Raw genomic sequence first — 17,718 nt, forward strand, 5'->3', positions numbered from 1 at the left:
TGCAATCATTTGCCTCCATAGGTTTTCCTTCCACAATCAATACCAAAAAGAGTGAAATTGTTTTTCAGGCAAACAGAGTCAGACTTTCAAAATCAAACTGACTATGTACAATGGGGAAAGGGCATTGTCCATTGTAATATACTAGACTCTAAAAGAACAGAAGAGAGAAATTTGACATTCTTCTAGACAATTCTAAAAAAATATAATTTTTTTACTAATAAAACAGGATTGGAAGTTTAAATATTCCTAGCTGGCATCAAGCCACAACCTTCTATGTCAAAATAAGGTAATTCTCTTGCTGATTTAAATAGAAATCTTTGCTAATCATGGGAAATGTCTTCGTAGTCTACTTGTGTCCATGTCTGTTTAAACAGTTTATTATCCATTGGATATTACAGATGAAAAGGGAAAACAAATATTTTGAAATCTAACTTAACATACATCTTAAAAAAAAAAAAAATCAGCTTTTGAAGAAAATACCACCAATCATACTGCAGCTCTGAGGTAATTCTATGCATAACTAAGCACCTCTCAGAACATGTGAAAATACTTCCAAAAGTTGAGAGTGATACAAGAAGAAAAAGACTTTCCTTAAGTGTTATAAATTCTGCCCCCCTTGTGTTTAAAAGTGAATTCTTTTTTCTCCCCACTGATCTTATTTCCAAAACAAATCTATTCTCGTCTATTAAAAATATTATTGTGAATTAATTTCCACTGAAATTACAAAAACAGAATCACAGGATGGTGAGGTTGAAAGGGTTGCCTAGCCCAAGCTCCCTTCTCAACCAGAGCAGGTTGTCCAGGACCATGCCCAGTTGGGTTTTGAATATTTCCACACATGGAGACTCCACAACTTCTCTGGGCAGCCTGTTCCTGTGTTTGACCACCCTCACCGTGAAGACACTTATAATGTTACTACTTTCTGTGACACAACTTAGCTGAAGCTGTCCATCTTAGCTTGACACTTGCTATAAATGCATCCTTCTTTGCTTGCAGGTTTATACAGTAACCTACAGAACATTGTTTTAGTGGGCTTCGATCTATTTGCTTAAAGTTATCTAGGTCAATTAAAGAAAACAAAATTACAATTGTCACTTTAGAGGTGTGTTAAAATCAATAAGTCATTGGGCCTGACAATGTAATCATTCACATCTATTCAAAGTTGGGCACAATTACTGTAAATGACTATACAGAATGCAACACAACAGTACTCAATCTGAAATATGAAACTGCACAAGAAAACACAAAAAGCCCCAAACCACAAACCCTCCTACATCTGTAGATATAAAAACATTTCAATAAATTTGAAAACTGCTTACTTTTCCTTGGCTGGCACTTCTGTCTCATGAATAGCCTTCTTGGCTCCTGTGTCAGCAGGCTTTGCTGTCCTTTGTCTTCGCTTTCTTCTTGGAGCAGTATCAATGACATCTGGGCTACCCAGAAGGGAATGCCTTCGTTCTGGTGCTGCCAAAAGGAAGAAGACCAAAGTTGAAAAGAATTTGAATATGAAGTATTACAAGACAATTCTTAAAATATTTTTTGTTTATTTTTATTAAAACCTCTGTACTGCTAAGACGGTCTCAGATTTGACAGCAGTTGGTGTCAAAACGGACAGATGACATAGAGGGAAATTCAAAAAGTCCAAATTTAAACTGTAAAGATAAGCTTCCCTCAACATCTCTTTGTAGTCAGTGGAGAGAAAGATGGGCAGTTATAAACCAGAAATATACTGATGGTCTCCTTATTCCTCCTTGTAGACTCTACAGTAACTAGAGAGGTAGCCTACAGAGCCCAGTTTCATCTACCTGAAGTCAGTCTTTGTCACCTACAGAACAATTGAGGAAGATGTGCACGTGGCACAGGGAAAGGAGGTTGAGTGTTCTGCTTACTGCACGGCTTTGTTCAGACTCTTGGTCTACAGTATGGACAGCAATACACACCCAGAACAAAAAAGAATTAAACAATTTTCAACATTCATTATAACAAACCCTTGAGAGAAGCTTATTGCTGTGATCAAGCACTGTATTTTGTAATGTACTAGTCAACCTGCTACCATGGACCTCCAGAAAATAAATCATTACAGGTTCTGCTGCAGACTCCCTGAAAACAACAGGCAGAAAGACTGATGGACAGCCTGATGTCTGTTCAGTGAGGCAAGAAATCATCCATCTGGAGCAAACCCATGCATACAAAGCGGTAACACCGTTGGTTCAGACTAAACCTCTCAAAGTGACAAAGAGTAGCTGCAGTCTGAAAGGAAAACACGGAGACTTCCCAACACCTCGCAAACCGAAACTGGATAATCCGTCTAGGTTTCCACCAAGTCCTCTGCTGAATGTAAGTAAAGTAGGCTCTGTCCAGGTTCTTTTACCTATGATTTCAATCTCCATCACTACTGCATAAACCACAATCTCACACCTGGTTCACATTTATATTGTCATGTAAATTCATAAAAGATGCATTATCTACATTTAAAAAGCAATCCCCTCTCTGCTTTGACAGTTATCTACTTGAAGCTTAAATGTCAAGACAACTGGATCCTTCCTTAAGCTACCCCCCCTCCCTTGCTATTAAAGCACTCAGAAGATATGTAGACATTTTTATTCCAGCTATCAACATCTTGTGGAATGCTTTTATTGGTATGCCTGCTTTAAAAATAAAATCTTTAATTACTTTGAATTTTCAAGATAATGATATCCAGAACAGCACACATTTCAACTAAAATATATTAAATAATAATGTGGTGAGTGAGGCTGATGCTGTTATGGTAACTTCCCTGATTATTACTTTCTGTGTGTTTTAGGAAGGTTTAATCTTCACGTGGATGAAAGACACCATAATTTGAGATTCAATACCGAAGGTTTTCACAGAAAGTAAATAATGGGTCCTATTTCTTCATTCCTTTCACAGTTGTTATCCATGTCTACTAAAAATGAAACAGAAAGAAAATATGCAACCCACAAGTAACATTTTCACTGTTTCTCAAAAGAACATGTTTCTGACCAAGAACACTGCTAAATTAAACGTTTAAATAGAGGGTCCCTAGAGCAAGCGCAACCACTGTTTACAATGAAGCATATGCTTAAATATCAGAACCTCTTAGCTTTTACCAGCATGCACTATACTGCCTCACAGACTTAGAGATCTTTGTAGGGTGACAACAGGTATTAACTGACATATTTCCAAGGCACAAGTCAATTAACAAGTTTCAAAGTCCAGTACCGACAAAACACATTGCTTATAATAAATGCTGAAAAGGGTTAAATTACAGCCAAATTCTTCACACTAAACTTTAGCTATGCTTACTTTCCCAGTGCTAAATGTTGAAAATATGTTCATGATTGTTAGGTACTATTTAGTGGCAGCATATTCAGGGTAGTATATCTAACATTTACACTAATACTATTTTATATATTCCAACACCACTTCCTAAAGTTGGCCCCTTCTTAATTAATACACATAAAACAGTTTACTATCAAGAACCAAACAAACTTGAGTAATTTTACTACCATAGCTCTTATCCTTCCTTGTTGCTGTTCTCCTCTTACACTCTCTGCTTTTGCCAAAAAGTAGATCCATAGGTTAGCTATATATGCCAAACCAACATAATGCTGATGTTAAATAAATAATGTCTCTGTGCTTTTACTCGTGTAATATGCAATGGTGCTCATGGCCCTCATGCTCAGAATTGTTTGCTGTTTAGACACAAATCCTGTTTGTCTTCTACAACAGTCCCACTGGTGCTCGAGTGAAAAAAATGGAAGAGAAATGTTCATCTTCGCAGCATACTGCATTTGTGCTAACTTCAGGCTGGGAAAGCTTCTCAGTTTTCTATTAAACATCTCAATCTAATCTTTCTCATGAAAACAAATTTTGCTCTTATGACGTATTAAAACCAAGCAGAATAAAAAATATTGACCTAAATGATTCAAGTAAACCTTTGCAATAAAGTTGACAATTTCTATTGTGAGAATGTTTCTTTCAATAATACCAAGAAGAAGGCTTCTCATTCAGACAGCCTAGAATGAAGTCTTAAGAGTAGTACTAGACTGGCTTATAGATAATGGTTTTTGTTTTGTTTGATTGCTTCTTTTAAGCCAAACTACCTCTTAGGTTAGAACTGCTAATGAAAAGATGGCTACACTTGAAGCTCAAAGTATCATGTGTGACCGTAAGACTTTAAACACACACCCACTACTGCTGCCCCAAAATAATTCCCATTAATGAATTCATTTATAGTACTTGACTAAAGGCCAAAGAAAGCTTCAGCAAAATATTATTCATTGCTCAACACAAAATCATTTGGAAAAATGAGAGACAGTCTTGAACATAAACCTAGTTTTTCATTTTGAAAATCTTTTCTAAAAGAAAAATTTTATCTAAATTTCATCACCATTTTAAGGCAGTAAAGTTCCTTGACTTCTCACAAAATTTAATGTCTTACTTTGATATTATGTAATACAATATGAATGATTGTTTTACCTTTGAGAAGAATAGTACCAATTTAAATACAGACAAGAGTATTGTTTAATGAAAACCAGTTAATTAAGCCACCTAAACCAACAAATGTTGATCAAGAAAAGGAAATGTTCCTAATATATAACATACCTTCTGCAGGTGAGTAACTGCAAGAAACAGTATTGATAAGAGAGCAAGAAAGGGAATCATAGTTCAAATACCAAGATAATATTTCTGCTAAGAAGATTAAAGACTTAAACCTCTTGATGTATTTTTTTGTTGTTTGTTTTGAAAAGTGGTATTACTTGGTGGGTAGAAGGAGTTTTCAAATAAGAAAGGATATTCTACAGAATAATTTAAACTGAAAACTAAAAATAGCTTTCACTGGTTTGGAAGAGTCAGGATGAAATTAAATCAATACAATCCCATAACACTGGGGGCCTGGAAACAGAAGATGCCTTTACTCTAATACAGAAAAACGCCAGGACCCATTCTCAAGACATTTGGTACACAACACCTTGCATCCATCCAGAACAGCACGGCCTCTTCCAAGCTTTCTGCTGGGTGCAGTCTCTGGCCAGCCAGACTCTGCCTGGGGAACCGCCTGGCTGAGCTGGTACAGAGCAAAATCATTGCAGGGGAACATGCTAGCAATGAAAGGGGGCAGACAACTTCGCTCAACAGCCAGTATTGAGGTCGGATCCTGGCATTGTTTAGTGTACTAACACAGCATCATAATCTCTGAAACTACAGGCATTTTAAAATTAATTTCTGTAGCTTGGTTAAAGATAGGCAGTAAGTTAGATTTTAAAATAATTTACTTTATTTTGATATACAGAAGTCAATTATTTAAAAAGAAATACCTTCCATTCTATCATATTCACTTCTCTGTCTGAAAAAAAAACCCTGCCCACCCTCACTCTCTGTATATCATCACATGTAATGAAAATTCTACAGCTTTGACTTGCCTAATTATTAACAACAGTGGTGTACTCACTGAGAAAACAGAATCCGGCTCCTCTCAGTACAAGCTCTATTCTCAATAAAGGACTAAAGCCAGCACTAAAAACTTGGCTTTGCCATAGAAAAATATACAGGGAGCAAAGCAAGCAAAAAATGAGTAGAAGCATTCCAAATTTGAGCAATCTGCTTGCCTACAATGACCTAACTTCACCAAATAGAAAGCAGTCTCAACGTCTGAATTCGTGAAAGGTGTACTGCAAGTAAGAAAAAAAGTAGTAGTTCTTGAGATTTTACATATAAAAACACAGTTACAGACGTAACTTCACTTCTTTTCACCTTGTTAGCATGTATTTACGATGTAACAAAGGATCCCCAAACTTGAACACTTCTATTTAATTCATTCCTATCATCCAAAACATCTGGCAGAGCTGCTACACTTCCTTAGCTAAAGTATCCCAGGTAGGTCCAGAATAAAATCAGGTACTCCAATAGTATTTTGCAAATGATCTACTGCTGACTTTTAATGCAATATGGGTGAAAGCAGAACCTGGACCTTGCTACTTATAGTTGAAAGACTTCATCAGTGTTCTCTTTTGCTTATATTTCTATCCTATTGGTAACTAACCTCAAGTGTATCACATTTTTGTTATTTTAAATACTGATCATTTGTTTCCCTTCATAAAATATTTTTTCTTCTCTCAATATTTGTATTCCTCAGCATGCTAAGTTACATTAGAACGGGATGTGTCCTTTGCAAATACAGCCCTACAGTCACAGAGCCCATGGGATTAGTCCAACTGCTTATAATGCACAGGGTTGATTCTAGGTTAACCAGTCACTCCAGAAAAGGCAACACTGCAAAGGAAAACACTGCACTGCTATCAGATGTGTATCATTGAATTATCAGGACATAACATGACAATTTTAAAACCAATCATCAATGTCAAATGGATTCAAGGAACATTGACACTTCTGGCACGTACCACCATTAGCATTGTAAACTGGCTTTGCTCACAATAAAGAATTTACAGTTATAGTAAAAAAAAAATGCTTTATTTATTTTTGGATTGGAATGGAACAGGGAAGATTTATAAAGGATACAGGCATTTATCCTCAAGAAAAGGACTGGCATTTATTTCAAATTATCTCCTATCTTGGAGATTTTATCAACAGCACAAAAGTCTGTCAATTTTAATCTCTGTTCTGAATGATAATTTACCTGATTCCTTTTTCATCAGAGTAGTAAGGACTTACAAAAATTTGTTTGGATTTTCAGGTATTAATGCTACCATAGGTTCCCTAAATTCCTCTCAGAGCCCTGCTGTTAACAGAACAGAATTTTCTGGTTGAATTCTGCTTAACTCCAGGCAGCAGGTGTTGCTCCATAGAGTTACTCAACTGAACTTCCAAGTTCTACTGTCTCTCTTTAATGAAGCAGATGATTTAACTTAAAATCAGTCCCTTGCTCAAGGACCTTGCCATTTTCTCTACGATGGTTTCTTTGGGAAACCAGGCTGCACATACAATTACTGCCGCTCCTGCTTCTGCCCTTGCACGGCATTGCTAGCAGATAAAATAGACTGAAAGAGGACAAATTGGTCACAAAACGATCACCTAAAGAGCACCAGGACTGCCTGTGACAGCTGCTCCCCAAGCCACTAAAGGAAAAAAAAAGAGAAAGGGAGCAGAACTCATCACTTTAATCCTTGACTATAGTGTAACTTCAGTAATTACGTGGCTTCTCAATCTCAGCCTAATTCCTAAGGGATCACCATAGCTGATAATAATTAGCATCTCTTTGACATTCTCAGCAGAGAGTCTCCTAAATGAATGGGTATGGAAATGAATGTGTCTCACTGATGCAGGCAATTCCTGCAAAGTAGGATTAAGTCATTCTTGACAGGCAGTTTAGGAAACACCACTTCTACCTACACTAAAGTTATCCTGTGTATACGCATTCTGGCCGTAATCAGGCCCTTTTCCTAAGAAATAGATCCATTTGGATCATTCAGAGATCCAAAATTAAACATTGCTATTTACGGTTCATGCATATGCTTCAGTGAAAGTAACAGGAATATGTCATTATTTTAATTTTAGGAAAACAGCAAGAGCCATTCTCCATTCCCTTTGTTCTGTTCTACTTTATATTTCATTCTTTGTATAAATTTGGGTTTACTGTACTGTAATCTCCTGGGGCCTAAAGGCTGTCAAGACTGCAGTTCTATAAATTTTCTGTCAGTTAGTTATTAATGTTTATTTTTATAGAGAATATCTCCATGGGAAGTGTTTATGAAGACACATTTTAAAACAACTCCAGCAAGAAGTTTAGATCCAGCTATACAAAATTTATAAATTGTATCCAGTTCAGTACGGAAGTTTACATTTCACCCTGCTAGACTGTATTACCACTGACAAAGCATCCGAAGTCTTAACATGTAGACTTTTCTATTTGCAAAGCCTATTCTTTTCCTGACATCACCTTTTTTCCAAAAGCTTTTTAAATACAATTCTTTTCTTTAATTAAAAAAGCTTATTTCAAACCTGCAGGGAAACTTATCAAGTTGTAATAAAAAAATTTGGTTGACATACCAGATTTCCTTCTCAATGCTTATTTATTGAAGAGAACTCAGGTGCTCATCTGTTAACAGTTCATATTGTCTTGAAACTAGATGGCAAAAAAAACCTAGGGTAAATCTGACAAGCAAATAATAAGATTGGTCAGGAAGCGTGAAAAAGTCTCTTTTCATACATCAAAATATCAGAGGGGAAAAAAAAGAATGCGTTTTTACAAATATCTGCAGAGACTTTGAAAGAGCTCATTAATTTTAATAATCAAACCCATGATGTCTAATAAAAATCCCTCTTTTAAAAACACTTTGATATGGGATATTTCAATGAGCCACATGTACTTCATCAGATGAGATATTAATTTTCAATAATACATAATAATGTGTGCTGCTAAATATACTTTAGCAATGCCATAATTCTAAGAAAGTCACTGGTTATAAACATTGTCAAAAGTTATGATTTGTCAGTAACCCAGTGATCCTGAAAATCCTCACAGCATACAGCTGTATACTATATATCTGTAGTGTCTCCAGCCCCTAAAAATTAGTACCTGCCTCACAATACCAAAGGAAAGCTTTATAATGTGCTCAAATCTTTGCTGACATGGGTCTGGCAGAGGCTCCATTATGAAGTGGTGAAAGCTAAGAGATTGCAGTTTTGATATCTGGAACCTACTAACAACTAAAGTTGCTTTCCCTGCTTTATTTTTTATGGGTGCTTGACAGAAGCAACAGCAATGTTGGCAACTCGGATGCTGAGGTGGTTTTTGACTAGCCAAAGGCTGTTTGGTGACAAGTTCAGCTGCTCAGCAACAGCATGCTCTAGTTTTCCAATGATCCAGTGAAAGCCCAGATTTATTACATGCAGTTTTAGAAATCCTTTTCCATCTCTGACCCTCGAATCTTTTTGAAACTCTGTATTAACGCTGCCCGATGAGGCTAATTTTTGTGTACCATGGTTAGATGCACCATCATCTAGCACACCAGCATATCCAAGTTCAGGCAAGAGAATGTAAAAAGTCGTCGTCTGAAAAGGTTTAGATGAGCTCACTGTCCCGGGTGTGACCGTTTGCTGGAGTCATTCTTTGGACTCCCTTGATGTCCTATTTGGATCATCTGTACCACCCAGGGTGGAGGTAGGATGCTTCTGAACAGCATCCCCAGGAGACTTTACACAGCATGCAGGTCAAGTAAACAAAACAACAAAACAGACAGATGGAGGAATTAAAACCATGAAGCTAAGAAAAGCTTTGGAAAAAATTTCTGGGCTGTGATCTTCCGATTCAATGTGAGGTAGTGGAGCCGAAAGCCATTTTTCACCAGGCACGCAAAACATATACCTCATGCATAGAATTCCGACTGGCATCATTTAAATTGTAGTGAATTTTTTCTGGTGTCTACTCCTTACATTGCTAAGCCTGCCCAGCTGATTCAGGCCCTGGCACTGACAGTGGTGGGCTTCCAAGTATCACCTCTAAGGTCACCCTGTATGTCAGACAATAATTATTATTATGCCTAATCCCCTGGCTGCACGGATGTGGAGCCTGACATTTGAAAGCCAGTCCTAAAGAAGAGTTTGAATAATGGTAATTATATTACTTACCAATTTCAAATCAGTAAGACATTATTTTGTTAACCTTTATGTAAAATGGTCACCCATAATGCTATTTAGAATGAGAAGATAAAGTAGCATAGCTATTTATGAGCACTTTGAAACAGGGCTTCTCAATTAATACTAACAGTAAGTCTCAAACTCCTCGGGCATGCATTTGCAAGAACTGTAGCTACTCTGTGCTAACTTCTTCACTCAAAATCAGTATCTCTTGCATTGTGAAATATGTAACAGTGTCTGAAAAGATCTGTAAACAATAAAGCCTTTTGACTTTATTTATTTTTTCTTTGGATAAAGCACTGGGTTGCCCTTGTGCTTGAATAGTCTTTAGTATTATCTAGTCTGTGCCCTGGAAATGTACATAAAAGCTAGCTGGTTTAGAAGATCATCATCATGGCACATATTTTATTCACTAAGAACCCTGCAGGGATCATGAGGCCAGCGAGATCTGCCTCTGTGTACTGAAGGCAGCCTTAAAAAGCAAGGGTGAGCTGCACTGGGGCCACAATCTACCCAGTGCCCTGAAGTTGCACCACAGTGCTTTGAAATAGCTGGAGCTGGACTGTTATGCCACAAGAATGATTTCTTTCCCCATTAAACAATTTTTGAGGAAATCAATACAACTCAAGGGAAGCCACAGGCTGCAATAACTCTGGAAAATGTATGTTTTCATAACAATGGCATTTTATGGTGGATAAGTTACTAACCTCTACCAATAACTTTATTGTGTGGTATCTTTTAAGCTGCCTTAAGATTTTTTCAATTATATTATAAATTCCATTTGGGGGGATACAGGTATTTCTACGTTAGGTTGAGCAAACGTTTCAGGTGGAAAAATCTAAAATAAAAATCTATTTAAACAGGAACTTTGCCTGCCTGTATTTCAATATATATTAGTAAGAAAGTACAATAATGTTTATTTGCTACTTACATTATTTATATAGCAATATAAATAGGTGGTCCTATGTGTTTTCTTTGAGAGACAAAAAGACAGATTTCAAGCTTTAAAATAATTTACTCTAAAAGTTAGTGACACAAGCACTATGTCCCATCATAAAGATATGCAATTTTAACCTCGGAACACAAAACAGCCACATTAAAACTGTCCTTACATGTGAACATACATAATTAATAACTGGATAGAGCCTAATCATTCAAAATTTCATTGTCAAAGGAAAAATGTTGAGAAAGCATTAAATGAGTAAAAAGGAAATGGAGCATCTCCTGCAGTTTATACAGTGGTTCTACATCACTAATAATAGTATTGGAAGCAGTCAAGGGTGGCTGCTTACTCAGAAAGTTACTAACAAGCTTTTTACCTCTAGTTTCCCAACTTCAATTCTGTATATGGTTGCAGTAACTAGAAGTCACTAGAAGTCATTACATTTTGTAGTTGGTGTGAAATGATTTAATTTCATCACACTCCTAGGGAATACTTGTTACTTGATGATATTTGAGTAAGACTGGGGTACATAAGCGTGGCTAAAATCTTCCGGAATCTATAAGCAGAAGTTAAGTTTAATAATTTTTTCCCAAACCCACAATCTTCTGGCATCCCTTACTACAAATAATTTTCTAAGGACCAAAGTTATTCAACATGCAGGGTCCTGCACAGCATTCAGGGGGACACAGAATCTGTTCCTGATCTTACCACAGACCTTGATGAATACAGATGCTTTGGTTCCTTGTGTGTAAACAATGAGTAACGTTTACTTGACTTTATAAAATATCTTAACACTGAGGAATGAAAAGGATCGCACAAACCAGGTCCAAAGGATAGAGGCACCACTGTAAATGTAAGAGCAGCTAAGAGATATTATTATTCCTGTAGAGACCAATCACGTGCGTGTGCACAGATACTCTGGAGGATAGAGAGGGCAGGAAGGCAAATCCTCTGTGGAAGAAACAGCGACTCTTTGGGTGGGTAGGCAAGAGAAAAGGGCCAGTTTTGTCAAGCAGGGCTCAGACACAAATAAGCTTGGGATCTAACAGCCCAGTGAGCCAATATGGCCAATATGATTCTTTAGCATGTGAATGATTATAAAGTGTTATCATAATCTGCCAATGAATGTTGACAGAAAACAGTTGAAAGGATAAAGCCTAATTAATACAATCAAACAGTACTACTGAAAGGATCACAGGTCACGTCAATATTATAAACTGTGTAATTAAGAAAATAAATTTAGACACTCATGGATCAAAACTGTGGGGTTTTTGTCTTGTTTAAGAATTTTTTATTTTTATTTAAAGTAAACCTTTAAAAGAGTAAACCACTGCCCAAAGTATTCAATGTCTTGAATACTTAAGTGAAAAACTGGGAAGTTAGATGTGACTCTGGGAGACATCCTCAGAAAAGCCCATGTTTTGCTCCAGCATCCTCTGGGCTTCAGTCATGATTACCAAAAATTCTGGGTGAAGCTTGTAAGATTTAGTATTGCCTTCTTTTCCATTTATTCCACTTTCTTCTTTCTACCTTTAGCAAAATTTGAGACAAACTGAGTGTATTGTGGTGACTGGTAAAAGGAGGTCATTGCCCAAAAAGGGACTATACAAGGTCCTTGACAGAATTATAAGAGTACAAACCCCTTCCTTCTGAAAGATTGTTTCATGAGAAGCTTGTGCCCTTTCCAAATAACCTTGCTACAGAATTTTTAGAATATTCAGCTTGTGCTTTTTGTATGTATACACCCTTTTTCCAAACGTAATATGCTTTAGATCTTATATTTCTATTGTATATTTTTTGATTTTGTATAACCACCTGATACTCTTCCAAACTCTGGCATGCATTTTGTTATGTTTGCTGTGAAACAAGCAAGCTGACCTGAGCTCTCAAATGTCATTCACTAGGAACAAAATTCTATGTACACCATTAGCTTTCTGGATCCATTTATTTCTACTGGAATTAATATGAAACCTCCACTAAATAAAAGACATAGCATGAATATTATCCACAAATTGCTGTTAGCTACCTGCTTTTTTTTGTACAGTATTTCTGAAAGGCTTTTCATGCTGTGAATTTAAAGACAGCATTTAAGATGTCATTATGGCATGTCTTTATATACAGCTACCATTAAGGTCTTTATAATGGATTCAGAAACGATGAACATAGAAGGTGCATGTGTCTCAGTCAGACATGACATTAACGTTTCTATGGCAGATGCACTGGCACAATTTCAATCAACATCACAGGATAATTTTGCTGTGGAAAATGCTACAGGTAATTTTGGTTACTCTAAGGGGTTCTGGGAATATATTTAAAAAAATTTAAAGATCTCAATAAGTACTTTGAGAGCAGCAATACATTAATATTTATTATAACATTTACTGAACAATGAACATGAAATCTGATCATGTACAAGACATTAACAGATGATGAACAAAAAATTATCCATCAGCATGTCTCAATCAGAATCAAGAGGCTGGTTTAATCTACAACAACTTCTATTTAGATGCTTTTAAACACTTACAATGCAGTTCGTAAGACACATACATAGCACAATTTTAACTTTCATTCCTCATTTATTATTAATTGTGAATGGATCATAAAACTTATGATAGGACTCAAGACCTGTGTTTACATTCTGACCTGGGTTGGTTTTCTTCATCAGGTCCCTGGACATCTGCAGAGCTCTCCTGTTCTGGCTGGGCTGTACACATGTGCCAAGTTCACCACTAACAGACCACAGCTGAAGAGGCAGCTAGAGAGCAGCTCAACTTTAGAAGCTTTAACCCACTATCATGGAACCATGTATGAAACACATTGTTATTGACAAGCTGGAAGATAGTCAGGGAAATTTTAAAGGGTAATGGTGAATATGAATGGCGAAAGACTATGGCAAATAGCCTGGCCCCAAGTTAATCAGACAATAGAGATGCACAGCCAGGATGCAAGATGAAGTAATTGTGTGGTGTGATGGTAAGAGTCACAGCCAGACTCTTTATACAGAACTGGCTTTGTTCCCTTGGGATCCACTAACTCTGGGATAGTCTTTCCATATGGCAAAAACTCCACTCCTCAGTAAGAAAAAACAGGATCACGCCCTGAGCTGTGCTAATGTTCCATGTATCCTTCCCCAGCCAATGTCCCTACGAGCCACCAGGGCCAAGAGGCACCACGCAAATTCTTTATTAAAATGGGAATGCCAGGTTTTTGATTACCTAAATCACCAAACCCACTTGACAACACAACACAACACGTGCGCAAGCCTAGGAAACACTGTTTTCTTCTGACAAAGAGTCTTACTGCTAAGACTTTCTGATATTCAGACTAGCCTTTTGCAGTGTGCAGCAGTCTGAGAAATTACTTAAGCGCAGAACACAGCTTGGACTGGCAAAGCTTCATGCAATTCCTCTACCCCTCCATCAATATGCAGTGATTCTAAAAAAAAAAAAATAAAAAAAAATAGGGATATCTATATATAGGGATAATTTATGGTTGTTTAATATTTTATGCAAGCTCAAAATATCTATATGGAAGAAGAAAATACTTTTCTATATTTAATGTATGTTATAATTTCATTACACTGGGAAATTCTCATGCACCTTTAACACCAAAAATTCATTTAAATTATTAAGGCTCTGTGGAGATTTAAACACTTCCTGACATTCCTCCAAAACGACAGTCACTGTAATGGTAAGGTGGTTTCATTATAAAAAGTAATACAGTCTCCCTGTAAATAAAGAAAGCTTAGAGAAAATGGGATTTAAATACACAGGGTGTAAATACACACTCCTTTCCCCACCACAAGACAGCTCAAGTCTAAGCTACAGACACTGTTTATCAGAATAAGTATCCAGTGAAGGATAGGGGTGAAAAAACCCTGCTTTACACTGGGAAAACACACAAATATGTGCAGATCATTCAATGTAAGTGCAAAGAAATGCACGGGGAGTAATTATTTCATCTGTTTTATCTGCAAGAAAGAGTAACTTTGATCATCTGTGAAATAAAAGGGGTGGGGAAACGGCAGCATGGCAACATTGATCTTAGGAGAGAACTGCAAAGGCATCCAAAAATGAATTCGGTAAATGGCAATGGCAGATTAAAAACTTTTGCTCAAGTCACAGTTCCAAAAACTGCTCCCACACTTTTAAAGAAACAGGAATAAATTATATATACACTACTTGAAATTAAGAAAAAAAAAATCACTATGGTAGAACCATCAGACAATTTAGCTGACTGATTTAGACTGAAAAGAGTTTTTCCTTTGGCACCTTGCTGCAGGCAGAATATGAAGGGATGACCACTGTGATATAAACCACATACTAAATTCTAGTGATGAAATACTATAAAAACATGATGTCTTCAAAGAAAGAATGTTAGTGGGTTATTTCCAGCAAAATTTGCTGAAGATGTTAGAAAGCATGCATGATTTTATGACATTTTCTGAAGAACCAAGAGAAAAAAAAGCATTTCAGTCTACAAAGACTTACAGAATTAAGTTCAGTAACAGTAAAATCAGAATAAGGTCACCAGGTTGAGTGGCTGATGTGTGGGATGACAGAAAGCCATAACAAGGTTCTATTAGCAGAAAATATTGTATCATTTGATTTTTGAGTCTTTCCCAGAAAAAAAGAAATGTACAACAGAGAGTGTTGGTATCATATTTTCTCACATTACAGGCAACATCTTACAAGTACTCCAGCTATCCTAAATAGTGCTATATTAGACAGCTTGATCCTTAGAAATAATAATGTTGATATTATTTAATGCTAGAATTTTTGCCTTTAACTAATATTGTTTCTAACCATCATAATACTTGTCTAAAAAGACGTTTGAGAACCTGTAATTTTCTTTTATTGGAATGGATTAATCATTATTACACTGGTATAGCTGACTTACTTAAAAAAAAAAAAAATTAAAATCACACAGAGTTCCAAATCAGACATTTAAAAAATTGGGTTTTTTCCTTGTCTGCTCAAGTTTAAGCAGTGAAATCTTCACAGTACTGCCCTCAGTCCTATGGTCGCTGGTACTGACTGTTATTTTGGCAGCATGCCTCCCAGGAAGACCAGCTCTGATTAGACTACTCGTAGAGGAGAATACTATGCAGAAGAGTGAAAATGTCAGAATAAAGTTCAAAAGCAAAGAAAGAAACATCTAATCTTTGCCATGTATACCCTGTTGTGCACAACACCCTCTTTGTTGATCAACAAGAAACACATTAAAACATCCAGGACTGGGCACAAAATACTAATGTGAATAACGGCTGTTAAGATGACTAACACTTTTATTACATATTCAGAATTGAACACTTTGGCCAGAAACAGAGCCAGAATAAACCAGAGTAGCCTCTCTGGAAGTTAATGGAACTATAATGAATTACACCAATTGAGAATTCAGAGTATTATTCTGGGATAGCTTGCTGGCGAAGTACACAAAACAAAGCAAAAGACTAACTGCATGCTGTGCATGAACACAGTCATTTTAAATTGTATTTCCTGAAAAGGCAGCTGAATAATGTCATTACCTGAAAAACACCTGGAATCCTTCTTGACCATTTTTTCTCTAGTAAAAGCTGTACATAGTAATTTTGTACTTTTTTTTTTCATTATACAAAAAGGCTTACAGTCAATTCCTCTTCTCTCTCCCCACAAGCTCTGAATTAGCAAGGAAAAAAGCATCACCATGACTATACTGTAAAACATTCAGTTTTAACTTGTTAACGTACCACACCTATCCTGGAATATGAAATTCCATTTGATACAATAAATCTTTCCCAACCTTGGAAAAGTCAGAGCGGCGTGGCCACGCCAGTTTGAGGACATTCCTGGATGCTACAATGGGCTTCCAGCCCATGCAGCTAGCTGGTCCCTGGATGCTGTTAGCCTGCATGGTCACGTATCAAGGCAGCCATTTCAGAGCCTCTTGTTTTGGTAGCATAAAAATTGAAATGCTATGTACCTTCATGATTTACTCTCAATAGTCTTTACTACAAAAATACCTGTTATTTTCTCTGAAACTATTTTTACTAATAATAATAACTGCATTGATCTTGTTATCCAAGGATATCTAAGGAAAACAAAGCCACTCATTCTTTACCAGAAACTGCGTTCAGAATCTTTCCTACCATAAATCACCATGAAAGCTCAGCAGTTCAAAGTGCTGCATTGCCCCAGACAGGGATTTTAAAGTTCCTGAGATCTATGGGCAACAAGGGGATGATTTATTCTGAGATGCAGCTACAAATTAAGTGTCAGTGTATTTCTGAATGGCACCTGCAGCAGCATGGATACAGCCTGAGTAACTGGGAGACACAGACAGCTCAACTCTGAGACACCAGACTGCTGGAAGGGTTTGGGTTTTGTTTTGCCTTCTAGTTTCCTACCCCAGATATGGGATACAGATATATAGCACAGGTCAGGGTTAATACACTGCCACTGAGATAAGGGTGAAGACTGACTGAACTAGTGGCTACTGTTAACAAATATGATTTCACTTCTCTCCCGTACTACAGTATTTTAGCAAGCCACAGTAAGAGAAGAGGATGAAGTGGGAAATAGCTTACACTCACCATTTTGTAAAAAAACAAAAACAAAAACAACAAAAAAAAACCCAACTTGATCTATCCTTTACTCCTACTACTCCTTGCTGCAGAAAGATGGAGCGGCACAGAGTGAAACAGGCACGGTTCCTTCCTTCAAGCTCATAAAAGAGCTGCAAAATCACTAATCCATGCCACAAATTTATTACTTTGTCTCCCACCAGAAGACAGGAACTGTGGGTTCTCCCCTTGCCCTGCTAAGGCACATCTCCCCAAGACCGTGCAGTCTCCCTGTGCCCACTCCTTTCCTTCCAGCTGAACACAGACTTGTTGACAGATGGTCTCCTGCCCAGGGGGAATTTACCAGCGAGTTATTTTAAGGCAACTTTGCATTGTTCATGCAGAGAAAATTCTCCTCAGTGGGCCAGAGACACAACCCTACTAGGGCTGTAGCTTTAGAAAACTACAGAAAAACTTTAGAAAGCCATAAAATATAAATATCTCCTGAAAGTGCCTGCTTATCTGGATGATCAGCACAGCTCTTCGATGTCTATGTCACTTCAAAGAACAGAGGAACTTTTGCAGAGTTGGCTTATTGTCTGTACGTAAAAGTAACTTCAATCACCCAAACAGC

General features: G+C 37.0%; 1 protein-coding gene across 6 annotated transcripts in view; it reads right to left on the reverse strand.

Moving 5' to 3' along the window:
* Positions 1–17,718, reverse strand: part of XRCC4 (X-ray repair cross complementing 4) — a 182,281-nt gene that overhangs the window by 61,394 nt on the left and 103,169 nt on the right. For all 6 annotated transcript variants that reach the window (XM_030004059.2, XM_030004058.2, XM_030004060.2 and 3 more), the window contains one exon: positions 1,320–1,464. In XM_030004059.2, the coding sequence (XP_029859919.1) occupies positions 1,320–1,464 (145 nt within the window). The remainder of the gene's footprint in view (positions 1–1,319; positions 1,465–17,718) is intronic.

The sequence above is a fragment of the Aquila chrysaetos genome, chromosome Z (genome assembly GCF_900496995.4).
Source record: "Aquila chrysaetos chrysaetos chromosome Z, bAquChr1.4, whole genome shotgun sequence".
In the NCBI taxonomy this organism is placed as follows: Eukaryota; Metazoa; Chordata; class Aves; order Accipitriformes; family Accipitridae; genus Aquila; species Aquila chrysaetos.